Source organism: Mobula birostris, chromosome 6, assembly GCF_030028105.1.
Source record: "Mobula birostris isolate sMobBir1 chromosome 6, sMobBir1.hap1, whole genome shotgun sequence".
NCBI lineage: Eukaryota > Metazoa > Chordata > Chondrichthyes > Myliobatiformes > Myliobatidae > Mobula > Mobula birostris.
In genome coordinates, this window is record NC_092375.1 from 172,727,278 (window position 1) to 172,743,637 (window position 16,360).

The 16,360-nt window shown below is 41.5% G+C and overlaps 1 protein-coding gene across 4 annotated transcripts in view; it reads right to left on the minus strand.

Moving 5' to 3' along the window:
- Positions 1–9,504: 9,504 nt before the first annotated feature.
- The window catches only part of mettl8 (methyltransferase 8, methylcytidine), a 69,486-nt gene continuing 62,630 nt past the window's right edge, over positions 9,505–16,360 (minus strand). For 3 of the 4 annotated variants that reach the window (XM_072261930.1, XM_072261931.1, XM_072261932.1), the window contains exon 10: positions 9,505–10,474. In XM_072261930.1, coding sequence (XP_072118031.1) covers positions 10,320–10,474 — 155 coding nt within the window. In that variant the 3' untranslated portion in view covers positions 9,505–10,319. Of the gene's footprint in view, positions 10,475–12,899; positions 12,973–16,360 lie in introns of those variants that run through there. The other variant, XM_072261934.1, reaches the window with a different exon arrangement.

Genomic DNA, 16,360 nt, shown 5'->3' on the forward strand with positions numbered 1-16,360 from the left:
GGAATAACCCATCATCATTATAATTGGTTAAATCATTGAAGACAAACTATTGATATACTTAAAGGCCTTTACCCATGGTGCTTAATCGTTGATATTTTTCCAATTATTCAGTAAGGTAATATATTTTGATAAGAAGACATGCCAGACCAGTTGATGCAAAGATCTAAGAGGACCAACATTGAAAGTTGTACCATAGTTTGGGAGACCATACAAAGATCAAACCAAGCAGTAAGGATTATATCTGAAGAGAGACAGAATTGAAAAGTAGGGAGTTTGATGTGATTGAAGACAAGAAATACAACAGGGATTTCAAAACAAACTTCTTGAGCCAAAGATTGATAAGATCGTTCAGTCCAAATACTCCATGCTCTTATCCAAGTGCTTAATGATACTATTTTACCTGCCTCGACTACCCTCTAGCAGCTCATTCCAAATACTTACCACCATTGGCATAAAAAAGTGCCTCTCAGGTCCCTTTTAATTCTTTCCCTTCTCACCCTGAAGTCTTGCACCATAGTTTTGGACTCCACTACCATCCACCTAATTTATGCCTCTCATAATTTCAAACATTTCTATCATGTCAGCCTTATGTAATCTCATGATTTATCAGATGAAGGGGTAGAAATTTATCAGTAGAAATTAATGCTCTAATTTCATACAACACACAGTTTGAATTAGTTTGGCAGTGGGGTGGGAACCAGGGGACCAGGTCAGAGAGTGGAGGGATGGCGAGAGAAAGGTAGACGTCAGGACCAGTAAAAACGGGCAGGAGCGAAATACTAGATACAATGGGATAGATATTTTATCGATGTATGTATTTTAATGCTAGGAGTACAATGAGTAAAGGTGATGAACTTAGAGCATAGACCAGAACATGGAATATGACGTTGTGACCACTACAGACACTTAGTTGAAAGAGGGACGGGAATGGATGCATAATGTTTCAATATCTTAGAAAATATAGAGAGAGGGGTAAAAGAGGGGAGAGGGCGAGGGGATACTAATATCACAGATACACTCAGAAGGGGCATAATAGAGGGCTCGTCCACTATATGGGTATATGGGTAGAACTATATGGGTATGGGTATACGTCTATATGGGTAGAACTCAAAAATCACTCTGATGGGATTGTATTACTGACCACCCCAATAGCCATTGGACATTAAGGAAAAGATATGCAATTAGATTTAGGAAAGGTGTAAAAACAATAGTGTTGTTGTCATGGGGGTACTTCAACTTCCCTAATATAACCTGGGACCTTCTCAGTGCAAGAGGTTTAGATGGGGAAGGAATTATTAGGTGCATCCAGGATTGTTTCTTAAATCAATATGTAGATAGTCCAACAAGAGGAGGGGCTGTACTGGACCTGGTGTTGGGTAATGAGCCTGGCCAGGAGACAGACCTTTCAGTGGGTGAGCGGTTAGGGAACAGTGACCCCAACTCCTTAACTTTTAAGGTATTTATAGATAAGGATACATATGGAATGCAATCTCTAACATTTGCAGTACCAGAAATCCAAACAATATACACAAAATGCTGGAGGAACTCAGCAGGATAAGTATGGACCTTGTGGGAGAGTATTAAATTGGAGCAGAGAAAATTACAAGAGCATTAGGCAGTAACTAGGGAGAGTTCATTGGGAGCAGCTGTTTTTGGGCAAGTCGACATCTGACTTGTGGAGGGTGTTTAAAGACCATCTGCACAGGGTACAGGACAGGTATGTTCCAGTCAGAAGGAAGGACAAGGATGGCAAGGTAAGAGAAACTTAGATGGCAAGAGAGAAGAGATTAACTTAGTCAACAAGAAAAAGGTAAAGTATCTCAAGCTTAGAAAGCTAGAGCTAAACAGAGCTCTTGAAGACAAGAACTCAAAAAGGGAATTAGGAAAGCCGGGAGGTGCCTTGAAAAGGTATTGACAAATAGGATTAAAGAGAATCCCAAGGCATCCTGTATATATACACAGAATCAAGGGCAAGAGGATAACTAGGGAGAGGGAAGGACCACTCAAGGATTAAGGAGGGAAATTTGCTTGGATGTGGAGGTTATATATGAGGTCCTTAATGAGTATTTGCCAAGGAGAAGGATGTGGAAGGTAGGGAGATCAGTGCTGAGAGTATTAATATACCAGGGCATCGATGAAAAGGAGGAGGTAGTATTGGGTCTCTTAAAGAGCATTAAGGTAGCTAAGTCCCCAGGGCTTAATGGGATATACCCCAGGTTACTGAGAGAGGTGAGAGATGAGATTTTTGGGGCCTTGACCATTATCTTTGTGTCATCTCCAGCCGGAGGTCTGGTGAATAGCTAATATCCCACTATTTAAGAAGGGAGCCAGGAATAATTTGGAAACTATAGACAGTGAGTATCACATCACTTATAGAAAAGTTACTGGGAAGAATTCCTAGAGATAGGATTAACAAGTATTTCAAAAACCATGGTCTAATTCGGGAGAGCTAGCATGGCTTTGGGTGGGGCAAGTTGTCTTACTAATGGATAGAGTTTTTTTTGATGAGGGTGATTGATGAAAGTAGAACTGTGGATGTTGACTACATGGATTTTAGTAAGGTGTTTGATAAGGTCCCTCATGGGAGACTCAACCAGAAGATTAAAATGCATGGGATTCATGGTGAATTAGCTGTTTGGATTCTGACTTGCCCATAAAAGATGGAACGTAGTGGTTGAAGGAACTTATTCTAGCTGGAGGTCTGTGATTAATGGTGTCCCACAGAGACCTGTACTGGGACATCTGTTGTTTGTTTGTGATTTATACAAATAACCTGGATGAAAATGTAGATGGGTGGGTTAATAAGTTTTTAAATGATACGAAGATTGGCAGTGTCGTGGGCAGCGTAGAAGACAGGCAAAGAATAGAATGGGATATAGATCAATTGCAGATATGGACAGAAAAATGGCAGATGAAGTTTAACTTGGACAAAAGTGAAATGTTGCATCTTGGTCGGTCAAAGATAAAGGGACAGTGCATGTATAAGGCTAAGACCTTTAACAGTATTGATGAGCAGAGGGATCCCGGTGTCCCAGTTCATAGCTCCCTGAAAATGGTTACACAGATTGATAGGGTGGTTAAGAAAACATGCTTGCCTTCATTGAATTCAAGAGTCTGGTTAGTTATGTTGCAGCTTCACAAAACTCTGGTTAGGCCGCATCTGGAGTATTGCATACAGTTCTTGCCACCCCATTACAGTAAAGATGCTGAGGCTTTGGAGAGGTTGTAGATGAGGTTTACCAGAATGCTGCCTGGATTGGAAGGCATGCTTTACAACGAGAAGTTGGACAAACTTAGGTTCTTTTCTCTCAACTAGTGAAGGCTGAGGGGAGATCTGATAGAGGTTTATTAAGATTATGAGAGGCATAGATAGAGTACACAATGTCTTTTTCCCAGGATTGAAGTGTCCAATACCACAGGGATACCACTCAAAGTGAGGGGAGGTAAATTCAGGTGAGGGGAGGAGATCTGAGGGGCAGGTTTTTTCACACAGAGAATGGTGGGTGCCTGGAATGTCCTGCAGGGTGGTGGTAGAGTCAGATATACTAGAGATTTTTAAGAGGCTTTTAGATAGAAAAATGAATGTGAGCGAAATGGAAGGATATATATATTATGTAAACAGAACGGATTAGGTTGGCCACTTGATTACTAATCTAACTAGTTTAGCACTACATTGTGGGCTGAAGGACCTGTTTCTTTTCTGTTCTCTGCTCTATAATCAGTGTGGCCAATCTATTATATGGTAAAGCTCGATGCAAAATATAAAAAAACCTTTTACACTTTCGGAGACTACTCATCATATTTGCCATTTTGTTTTCTGAAGCTAACCAGTTATTTCCCAAGTGTATCTCATATTTTTCATTTTCCAAATAATTATTGGCTCTCTTTAAAACTTGTTATTGATTTTGCTTCCACCGTTGTTTCAGCAAAAAGAAATTTCATATCCAAACAACTCTACAATCTTTTTTCAGCAGAGATATTTTATATTTGATATTTGCACATCAATACTGAGTACCTATCTTCTTACATGATGTATAGAAAATAAGTTGCTCTAGCCTCTTCACACGAATAAAGCCCTTTTGTTTTCCTGATTAACCTTAATGCATCTCTTTATCCCCTCTCCAAGCCAATAACATCTGTCTTAAAGAGGAGAACCAAAGCAGGACACTATGACCTAATTGTTGCCTGTCTTTGAAGGTTCAGCATTATCTCCAAATTAGGACAGCCAAATGGCATGTTATTGATCTAACAGATCAGTGCTACAATGTGAAATCAGATCTTAAATTCTACAAAGTGTAGACAACACTTTAAGTGTGTAAAATCTCTTGGCAGATGTACAATGTGAATGAACCCTTTCTCACAAGCTGGAAATAAAGCAGCTGTCATTGCTGAAACCCTATTGGCAGTCCCTAACATGACTTCACATTTATGTTAATGCTATGTACTCAATTGCTTTCACTGGAAAATTCCAGGAAGGCCAAAAGAACTGTGGGCTCCAAGTTAAAGGTAAAAGATCATGTCAAGATAGCTTTAAAAGAGGGACTAATATGTTAAGGAGCAATCTGCCTCTCCCGAGATGATAATGATCCCACTCACTAATGTGCTACAGTGAGGCGTTGAAGTCAATGGTCTGGAGTCAGCTTCCCAATGTATTGTCAATTTCACCTGTTTTAACATCCCATCTATTTCCCATTCCACTAATCGTGCACCTTATATTTCACATTATTTTATGTGATCCAGTTTGTCATACAATATCTAACTGCAAATACTAGAAGCAGTTATTTCTAATGTAGCAGCTAAGGACCAGGGGAAAAAAAACTGTACAAAGTTTGCAAGTGAGTAGAACAATGGGAGATGAAATTCAATATATGGGTATTCCTTGGTTTACACTATGGCTGTTAGCCAGAATGTTTTATTCAACAAGCGTTCCTAAATCAAAAAGATGTTTCATATCAGTTTCAAATACATAATACTTTGATTTTAAACAAATCTTGATTATGTTCTAGAGTTCAAGAACCTGGTTCAAAAAACTTAAGGTACACCAATGCAAGTACCTGAAATAATATTATTATTTTATTATAACTTGCTTCTTAAAACAAGGTAATAAAACATACATATTGTACTCTTTCAGGTTACTCAGCAAGTGAACACAAGATTCTGAGTCCTGCTTAAGGATCTTGGCCTGAAATATTGACTGATTATTTCTCTTCATTGACCTGATTGAGTTCCTCCGGTATTTTGCGTGCATTACTCTAGACTCTAAGGGGAAATGCCAGAGTGATTGCATCCTCTTGGAGAAGTGTGAGTGTCTAAATAAGGGTTTATCCATTTAATATAAAAATAAGATGAAGTTTTTTTTTCACTCAGAGGGGAGCAAGTCTTTGGAACAGATCCTCAAGGACTGGCGGATGAGCAACAGGGTGAAAGAGTGCCAGTAGCCAGGGCTCCTAAGTCAGCCTTATTGGAATGATGGAGCAAGTTAAAAGGGTCCAAAAGTCTAATTGTGGAATAAATTTTTATTAAATCTGTTTTCCTTTACTGAAGAAATTTGCACGTCAGGATGGGCAAGTGTTGCCTTTGATGTTCAATGGAGCTTGTAACACTAAAAATGAGGCTTCTTTCTGTGGATGATGATAAAGGCTTTAACAGTAACACTCTAATAGACATCGAGACAGTCTTTATTCAAAAGTGCATCATTTTCCATTATGCAGCCACGTGTAGTACTTAGATTTTGTTACAATGGCATGGATTTTGGTGAGAACACACTTTAAGCATTGGGTACAGTTTTGATCTGCTTTTCTAATACAAGGTATAGTAGCACTACAGGCAGTCCAAAAGAGATTCACCAGGATTGTCTTATCAAAAGATTAAACAGGTTGGGTTTGCATTCTTTAGAGTTTAGTTGGAATGAAGGATGATTTTGTTGAAGCAATCAAAAACCCAGTGGAAAAGGACAGGGTAGATGCTAAAATGTTTTCTTGAGTAGAAGTATATCCAAAGAAGGACAAGTCTTCAAGATAAACATAGAACATAGAATAGTACAGCACAGCACAGGCCATTCGGCCCACAATGTTGTGCTGACCCTCAAACCCTGCCTCCCATATAACCCCCACCTTAAATTCCTCCTTATACCTGTCTAGTAGTCTCTTAAACTTCACTAGTGTATCTGCCTCCACCACTGACTCAGGCAGTGCATTCCACGCACCAACCACTCTCTGAGTAAAAAACCTTCCTCTAATATCCCCCTTGAACTTCCCACCCCTTACCTTAAAGCCATGTCCTCTTGTATTGAGCAGTGGTGCCCTGGGGAAGAGGCACTGGCTATCCACTCTATCTATTCCTCTTATTATCTTGTACACCTCTATCATGTCTCCTCTCAACCTCCTTCTCTCCAAAGAGTAAAGCCCTAGCTCCCTTAATCTCTGATCGTAATGCATACTCTCTAAATCAGGCAGCATCCTGGTAAATCTCCTCTGTACCCTTTCCAATGCTTCCACATCCTTCCTATAGTGAGGCGACCAAAACTCGACACAGTACTCCAAGTGTGGCCTAACCAGAGTTTTATAGAGCTGCATCATTACATCATGACTCTTAAACTCTATCCCTCGACTTATGAAAGCTAACACCCCATAAGCTTTCTTAACTACCCTATCCACCTGTGAGGCAACTTTCAGGGATCTGTGGACATGTACCCCTAGATCCCTCTGCTCCTCCACACTACCAAGTATCCTGCCATTTACTTTGTACTCTGCCTTGGAGTTTGTCCTTCCAAAGTGTACCACCTCACACTTCTCCAGGTTGAACTCCATCTGCCACTTCTCAGCCCACTTCTGCATCCTATCAATGTCTCTCTGCAATCTTTGACAATCCTCTACACTATCTACAACACCACCAACCTTTGTGTCGTCTGCAAACTTGCCAACTCACCCTTCTACCCCCACATCCAGGTCATGAATAAAAATCACAAAAAGTAGAGGTCCCAGAACAGATCCTTGTGGGACACCACTAGTCACAATCCTCCAATCTGAATGTACTCCCTCCACCAAGACTCTCTGCCTTCTGCAGGCAAGCCAATTCTGAATCCACCTGGCCAAACTTCCCTGGATCCCAAGCCTTCTGACTTTCTGAATAAGCCTACCATGTGGAACCTTGTCAAATACCTTACTAAAATCCATATAGATCACATCCACTGCACTACCCTCATCTACATGCCTGGTCACCTCCTCAAAGAACTCTATCAGCCTTGTTAGACACGATCTGCCCTTCATAAAGCCATGCTGATTGTCCCTGATCAGACCACGATTCTCTAAATGCCTATAGATCCTATCTCTAAGAATCTTTTCCAACAGCTTTCCCACCACAGACTTGAGGCTCACTGGTCTATAATTACCCAGACTATCCCTACTACCTTTTTTGAACAAGGGAACAACATTCGCCTCCCTCCAATCCTCCGGTACCATTCCCGTGGACAATGAGGACATAAAAATCCTAGCCAGGGGCTCAGCAATCTCTTCCCTCGCCTCGTGGAGCAGCCTGGGGAATATTCCGTCAGGCCCCGGGAATTTATCCATCCTAGTGTATTTTAACAACTCCAACACTTCCTCTCCCTTAATATCAACATGCTCCAGAACATCAACCTCACTCATATTGTCCTCACCATCATCAAGTTCCCTCTCATTGGTGAATACCGAAGAGAAGTATTCATTGAGGACCTCGCTCACTTCCACAGCCTCCAGGCACATCTTCCCACCTTTATCTGTAATCGGTCCTACCTTCACTCCTGTCATCCTTTTATTCTTCACATAATTGAAGAATGCCTTGGGGTTTTCCTTTACCCTACTCCCCAAGGCCTTCTCATGCCCCCTTCTTGCTCTTCTCAGCCCCTTCTTAAGCTCCTTTCTTGCTTCCCTATATTCCTCAATAGACCCATCTGATCCTTGCTTCTTAAACCCTCATGTATGCTGCCTTCTTCCACCTGACTAGATTTTCCACCTCACTTGGCACCCATGGTTCCTTCACCCTACCATTCTTTATCTTCCTCACCGGGACAAATTTATCCCTAACATCCTGCAACAGATCTCTAAACATCGACCACATGTCCATAGTATATTTCCCTGCAAAAACATCATCCCAATTCACACCCACAGGTTCCAGCCTTATAGCCTCATAATTTGCCCTTCCCCAATTAAAAATTTTCCTGTCCTCTCTGATTCCATCCTTTTCCATGATAATGCTAAAGGCCAGGGAGCGGTGGTCATTGTCCCCCAGATGCTCACCCACTGAGAGATCTGTGACCTGACCCGGTTCATTACCTGGTACTAGATCTAGTACGGCATTCCCCCTAGTCGGCCTGTCCACATACTGTGACAGGAATCCGTCCTGGACACACTTAACAAACTCTGCCCCATCTAAACCCTTGAAACTAACCAGGTGCCAATCAATATTAGGGAAGTTAAAGTCACCCATGATAACAACCCTGTTATTTTTGCACTGTTCCAAAATCTGCCTCCCAATTTGCTCCTCAGTATCTCTGCTGCTACCAGAGGGCCTATAGAATACCCCCAGTAGAGTAACTGCTCCCTTCCTGTTCCTGACTTCCACCTATACTGACTCAAAAGAGGATCCTGCTACATTATCCACCCTTTCTGTAGCTGTAACAGTATCCCTGACCAGTAATGCCACCCCTCCTCCCCTTTTTCCACTCTCTCTATCCCCTTTAAAGCACAAAATCCAGGAATATTGAGAATCCATTCCTGCCCTGGTGCCAGCCAAGTCTTTGTAATGGACTGGTAATCTCAAAAGATGGCACATAGCAATATTGGTGAATTACTGAAATGCTCTGTCAGTGACTTGCTGCACCTGTGACCTCTGATGCTCAACAAATTTTGTGAGCTCTTTGCAATTTACCAATCTTCTTGAAGACCTTTAAAGGTCTATAAGCCCCCATGAATTGTGCACACACTCTGACCCTAATTTTCATCATTCAACATTCACTGTTGTATGAGTGACATAATCCCAAGAGATATTGAAGCAGTCTATGGCTACCTTGAGGGTTGTGAATCTCTCTCTTCTTTCAACTCCTGAATGATGGATTTGTCACTGCTGTTCAATTCCAAAATGACATGCCTCATTTTATGCTGAATTATATGGATTCAGAAAATCATATCCAACGGATCTCGAAAATTGATCATGGTAGAATTCAAGTTAAAACGCGGCTATAGGACAAGAATACTGAAGTTTATTGAACTTAGTCGTAAATTTGGAGGCAATTCTCCACAGATAGAGCGCTTAATGCTTGGTAGAGTGTTAGGACAAAATCCAGCATCATTCAAGACGATTTTATACGTCACTGAGTTGCAAATGCTGTATTCTACGAAAGGGCAAACAAGGGCACCACAAAGACTTTGTTTTGTGAGGAAAGTTATCAGCTTTTTAATTTAATAATTATGTAATGTAACACAGTGGAGAGAAAATAGTTTCAAAACTATTGCTTTAATTGAACGAAGCAGAACGTTTGAAAAAAATACACTGGACACTGGTTTTACAAAGCTCAGGACACATTGGGTGAAAATTAATGGTAGATTAATCTGTGTTTCAATTTCAGTGCTTCAATGGTGTCGTTTTTAACAGTTCCTGGAGAAAACTTCTACTGGGACTACCATTGTAAACTGTTTGGATACTGATATGCATTTCTTGTTGGTAATGCTGTTCTCTTGCCATAAATTAGTAGAGTATTTAAATATAACGATTGTTCTGTTTCCATTACATTACAGGAGTGATGCAGCATTATTAACAGCTTTGAAAATTCAGCATGATCATGTACTTTTCGAATACAAAACTGAAACAGAAATACACATCATGAAGTCAGGCAAGAACAAATTGTAAATATTTGTATCACCTGTCATATCAAAGGTGGAACATATTGGTTAAACTACACAGGGAAAAGACAAGAAAAGTAACGCATGGTGAAATGGTAGTAATATTTTATTTATAGGTACAGCGCAGAATAGGCCCTTCCAGGCCTTCAAGCTGCTCTGCTGAGCAAACCCCTGATCCAATCCTAGCCTAAGTTACTGGACAATTTACAATGACCAATTAACTGGTATGTCTTTGGACTGCAGATGGAAACCGGAGCACCTGGAGGAAACCCATGTGCTCAGGGGAAGGAATGTATGGATTTGCTTACAGAGGATGCTGGAAGTGAACGCAAAACTCTACTCCCTGAGCTGTAATAGCGCCGTGCTAACTGCTGTGCTACTATGGCACTCTATATACCCTTAAAATATTACTTTTAGGAAATCTACTAGCTTCCTTCAATCTTAATTTAAATCTGTTGTGAAGGGTTTTTGGTATTTACATTGCACCCAGACACGATGCATTGCAATTTTCTTTTTGCGGTTAACTTGGAGTCGTCGATCCATTAAATTTTGAACTTCCTTCAAACCTGCCGAGATGAATATATGTGCAATTTCTTCTGTAAAAGAAAACAAGTTGATTTTAATAATGAGATGCTATAGTCAACATTCTGGGCGAAAATAAATTTCTGGTGTCTATGCTTAAAATTGAGAATTGGTCAACAAATTATAATGAATACGAAGAAAATAGAACCTCACATTGAAATCTGGTTTTGCACATTATTACCAAAAGTAAATTTAAAATTTAATTCACAATTTGTATATTGATGTTTTTTCTTCCCTTCCTAACACAATAAATTGGCTCTTCAAGCATTGTTTAAAGAAGGATCAAGAATGGAATTCAAAAGTTCACTTTGGTTGAAAATAAATGTAGAAGGAATGCAAAGGTCTTCAGTAGGTATATTAACAGTATAAAGGTCTTCAGAGGAATAGTGATTTGATAACAGACCACAGGAGACATTGATAAAGACAGAAGCAATAGCAAAGCACTAAATGGGTTCTCTTTTTAACAAAGAAAAAGACTTTGCCAGATCTATACTAAATAAAGCTTGAAAGGATAATGAGTAGGATAAAATAGTAAACTTTGTTACTAGAAAGGGTGGTAGTAAATGGAAAAGTATCAGGGTCTGAGATTGTTGGACAAAATTTGTGGCCACAGTCTCCTGATCTTCCTTAGGCACTGAGACAATACTGAAGGACAACTATGGTGATTTGACTGACTAATATGAGCCACATGTAAGCTGTACATATAAAAATCTTTATTCACAAAGCAAATCTCCAGGTGAGGGGTAGTCCAGAAAGATACAAGAGAATTTCACTTTACTGACACAATGTTTTATAAGTCTTCAACACAAAGATATAATAAATGATTAACTACAGCTTCAATTGCTATAATCATTTACTTAACTTTAACATTTCGAATATCGTTGGGGAAATTTACAGAATTACATATTTACAATAGCACCAACTTGCAGAACCACTTCGATTATTCAATACAGGTGACTGTTCAAAAAGCCTGTGAGTACAAATTGCAGACATTCAAAATATACTCCTTTTGCTACAGTGTTGAAGGATATACAGTACAACTAAGCAGAAGGTTAAGTGGCAAAGCAGATGTGTCCTGAACTGTACCTTAAGTGGCATGGTTAAATCTTTAACAACGTGCTAACAACAGTAACATTCATCTATAAGCTCAAGAGATTCTAGATGTTGAAAATCCAGAACAATACACACAAATTGCTGGAGGAAATCAGCAAGTCAGGCAGTATCTACGGACATGTATAAACAGTTGAAATTTCGGGCTCAGACCCTTTGTCAGGACTGGAAAGAAAGGGTGAAGACACCGGAGTGAAAAGGTGGGGCAAGGGGAAATACTGTAAGTCTAACTAGAAGGTGATAGGTGAAACCCAATGGGTGGGCAAGTAAAGGGCTGGAGAAAAAGGAATCTGATAGGAGAAGAGAGTGGATTATGGGAGAAAGCGAAGATGGAGGGGCACCAGGGAGGAATGATAGGTAGGTGAGGAGAAGAGGTAAGAGGCCAAAGCGGAGAATAGAGGAAGAGGGGATGGGAAGGAAAAATATTACTGGAAGGAGAAATCAGTGTTCATGCCATCAGGTTAGAAGCTACCTGGACAAAATATGAGGTGTTGCTCTTCCTTATCGTGGAAAAGAAGAGGTCATGGACCAACATATTGGAATGGGAACAGGGACAGCAATTAAAATGGTTGGCCACTGCGGATCCCAATTTGGGTGGATGGAGCAGAGGTGCTCGACGAAGTGGGCCCCCAATTTATATCAGGTCTCACCAACAAAGAGGAAGCTGCATCGGGAGCACCACAGACAATAGTAAACCCCAACAGATTTGCAGGTGAAGCACTGCCTCACTTGGAAGGACTGTTTGGGGCCCTGAATGGAGGTAAGAGAGTTAGTTTCAAAGGGACAGATTTAGAATGTCCCACGCCATTGGTTCAAGATTCAAGATTTTTTAATGTCATTCCGGTACGAGAGTAAAGGAGAACAAAAGAATTATTACTCCGGATCCGATGCAGCACAAAAACAAAACAAAATAAGATAAAGAACACAATAATAAAAAATCACAATAAATATAAATACATCAGATGGCTTCTATAGATACAACTAATTTTTTGTTCATAAAGTGATGCTGGGCACAGGACTAGATGTGTTACTGTATTTATTGAGTATGTCCACAAGAAAATGATTTGAGTGGTCCTGGCATGGGCGCAATGTTGCCTCCTCCCTGTTGGAAGTGGAACAGTCCATGAGCATGTTTTACAAATAGTTGGAAATTGTGTAAGACTGGTTCTTGTTTTAGTTAATCCTTAATAATGCTATCCAACACTGTTCAACCTCCAAATAATGATCCCTCAACACATGGGAATTATAAACCCAAACAGTTCCATATGAATAAACAAGAGAAAATCTGCAGATGCTGGAAATCCAAGCAACTCACACAAAATGCTGGAGGAACTCAGCAGGCCAGGCAGCATCTATGGAAAAGAGTACAGTCGAGGTTTCGGGCAGAGACCCTTCAACAGGACTGGAGGAAAAAAAAAAGACGAGGAATAGAGTTAAAAGGTGGGGGGAGGTTCGGTGCAAGGTGATAGGTGAAACTGGGAGTGGGAGGGGTGAAGTAAAGAGTTGGGAAGTTGATTGGTGAAAGAAATACAGGGCTGGAGAAGACAGAAGAAAGAAAAGGGGGAGGAGCACCAGAGGGAGAGGGAGAGGGTGATGATAGGCAGGCAAGGAGATAAAGTGGAGAGGGAAAGGAGATTAGGGAATGGTGAAGTGGTGGGGGGGGGGGGGGTGGCCATTACAGAAATTTGAGAAATCGATGTTCATGCTATCAAATTGGAGGCATGAATTTAAGGTGTATAAGACGGAACCTAAGGTGTTATTCCTCCAACCTGAGTATAGCCACATTGCAACAGTAGAGAAGGCCATGGATAGTCATGTCAGAATGGGAATGGTAAGTGGAATTAAAATGAGCGGCCACTGGGAGATACCGCTTTTTCTGGAGGACGGAGCGTAGGTGCTCAGCGAAGCAGTCTCACCAATATGTAGGACGCCACACTGGGAGCACTGGACACAGAATATGAACCCAGCAGACTCACAGGTGAAGTGTCACCTCACCTGAAAGAACTGTTTGGGGCCCTGAATGGTAGTGAGGGAGGAGGTGTAGGGGCAGGTGTAGCTTTTTTTCCACTTGCAAGGATTCAGTGCCAGGAGGGATATCAGTGGGGAGGGACGAATAGACAAGGGAGTTGCGTAGGGAGCGATCCCTGCAGGAAGTAGAAAATGGAGGGGAAGGGAAAGATGTGCTTGGTGGTGGGATCCTGTTGGAGATGGCAGAAGTTGCTGGATGTAGAGGCTGGTGGGGTGGTAGATGACGATGAGGAACCCTATCCCTGGTAGGGTGGTGGGAGGATGGGGTAAGAGCAGACGTGCGTGAAGTGGAACAGATGTGGTTGAGGGCAGCATTGATGATGGAGGAAGGACATTTCCTTCATTCTGGAATGAAAAGCTTCATCCTAAGAACAGATATGGCAGAGAATGAGGAATTGAGAGAAGGGGTTGGTGTTTTTACAAGTAACAGGATGGTAAGGGGTATAGTCCAGGTAGGTGTGTGAGTCTAATTTAAAAACGCAAACACGAGGAAATCTGCAGATGCTGGAAATTCAAGCCACACACATCAAAGTTGCTGGTGAACGCAGCAGGCCAGGCAGCGTCTCTAGGAAGAGGTACAGTTGATGTTTCGGGATGAAGGGTCTCGGCCCGAAACGTCAACTGTACCTCTTCCTGGAGATGCTGCCTGGCCTGCTGCGTTCACCAGCAACTTTGATGTGTGAGGTATGTGAGTCCATGGGTTTATACTAGACATCAGTAGATAAGTTATCTACAGGCCCCCAAACAGTAGCATGGATATTGGGTGCAAGTTGAATAGGGAGTTAACAATGGCATGTGGCAAAGGAAATGTCACAGTAGTTATGAAGGATTTCAGCATGCAGGTGAACTGGGAAAATCAGGTTGGTACTGGACCCCAAGATAGGGAGTTTATAGAGTGCCTACGGGATGCATTTTTGGAGCAGCTTGTACAAGAGCCGACCAGGGATAAGGCTATTCTGGATTCAGTGTTGTGCAATGAACAGGATTTGATAAGTGATCTTGAAGTAAAGGAGCCATTACGAGGTAGTGACCATAATATGCTAAGTTTTTATCTGCAAGTTGAGAGGGATAAGGGCAGATCAGAAGTGTCAGTATTGCAGTTGAACAAAGGAGACTATGGAGCCATGAGGGAGAAGCTGGCCAAAGTTGACTGGTTGGATATCCTAGCAGAAAAGGCAGTGGAACAGCAATGGCAGGTGTTCTTGGGAATAATGCACAAGGTGCAAAATCAGTTCATCCCCCGGAGAAGGAAGGATTCAAAGGGGGGAAAGTGGCCACAGTGGTTGACAAAGGAAGTCAGAGATAGCATAGCATTAAAAAAGAAGTATAACAGAGCTAAGGTGAGTGGGAAGACGGATGATTGGGAAATTTTTAAGGAGCAACAGAACTTAACTAAAAAGGCTATACGGGGAGAAAAAATGAGGTATGAACGCAAGCTAGCTAGGAATATAAAGGAGGATAGCAAAAGTTTTTTTAAGGTATGTAAAGAGAAGGAAGATAGTTAAGAACAATGTTGGGCCCTTGAAGAATGAATTGGGAGAAATTGTTATGGGAAACAGAGAAATGGCAGATGAATTTAATAAGTACTTTGGATCTGTCTTCACTAGGGAAGACACAAGCAATCTCCCAGATGTATGGATGGGCCAAGGACATAGGGTAACAGAGAAACTGAAACAGATTGACATTAGGAAGGAAACGGTGATGAGTAGACTGATGGGACTGAAGGCTAACAAATCCCCAGGTCCAGATGGTCTGCATCCTAGGGTACTAAAGGAGGTGGCTCTGGAAACTGCGGATGCATTGGTGATCATTTTCCAAAGTTTCTTAGATTCAGGATCAGTTCCTGAGGATTGGCGAATGGCTAATGTTATCCCACTTTTTAAGAAAGGAGGGAGGGAGAAAACAGAGAACTATCGCCCTGTTAGCCTAACATCAGTAGTGGGGAAGATGCTACAGTCCATTATTAAAGATGAAATAGCAGCATATCTTGATAGCAGTGATAGGATTGGGCCGAGCCAGCATGGATTTACCAAGGGCAAATCATGCTTGACTAATCTATTGGAGTTTTTCGAGGATGTAACCAGGAAGATAGATGCGGGAGATCCAGTGGATGTGGTGTACCTTGACTTTCAGAAGGCATTTGATAAGGTACCACATAGGAGATTGGTGGGTAAAATCAGAGCTCATGGCATTGGGGGGAGGATATTGACATGGATAGAAAACTAGTTGGCAGATAGAAAGCAAAGGGTAGCAGTGAATGGGTGTTTCTCGGAATGGCAGGTGGTGACTAGTGGGCTGCCACAGGGCTCAGTATTGGGACCTCAGCTGTTTACAACTTATGTCAATGATTTAGAGGAAGGCATTGTGAATAACATCAGCAAGTTTGCTGATGATACTAAGCTGGGTGGCAGTGTGGCATGTGATGAGGATGTTAGGAGAATTCAAGGTGACTTGGATTAGGCTGGGTGAGTGGGCAGAAACTTGGCAGATGGCGTTTAATGTGAATAAGTGTGAGATTATTCACTTTGGGAGCAAGAACAGGAAAGCAGATTATTATCTGAACGGTGTGGAGTTAGGTAAAGGAGAAATACAAAGAGATCTAGGAGTACTTGTTCATCAGTCTCTGAAGGTGAATGAGCAAGTGCAGCAGGCAGTGAAGAAGGCTAATGGAATGTCGGCCTTTATTACAAAGGGAATTGAGTACAAGAACAAGGAAATCCTTTTGCATTTGTACAGGGCCCTGGTGAGACCACACCTGGAGT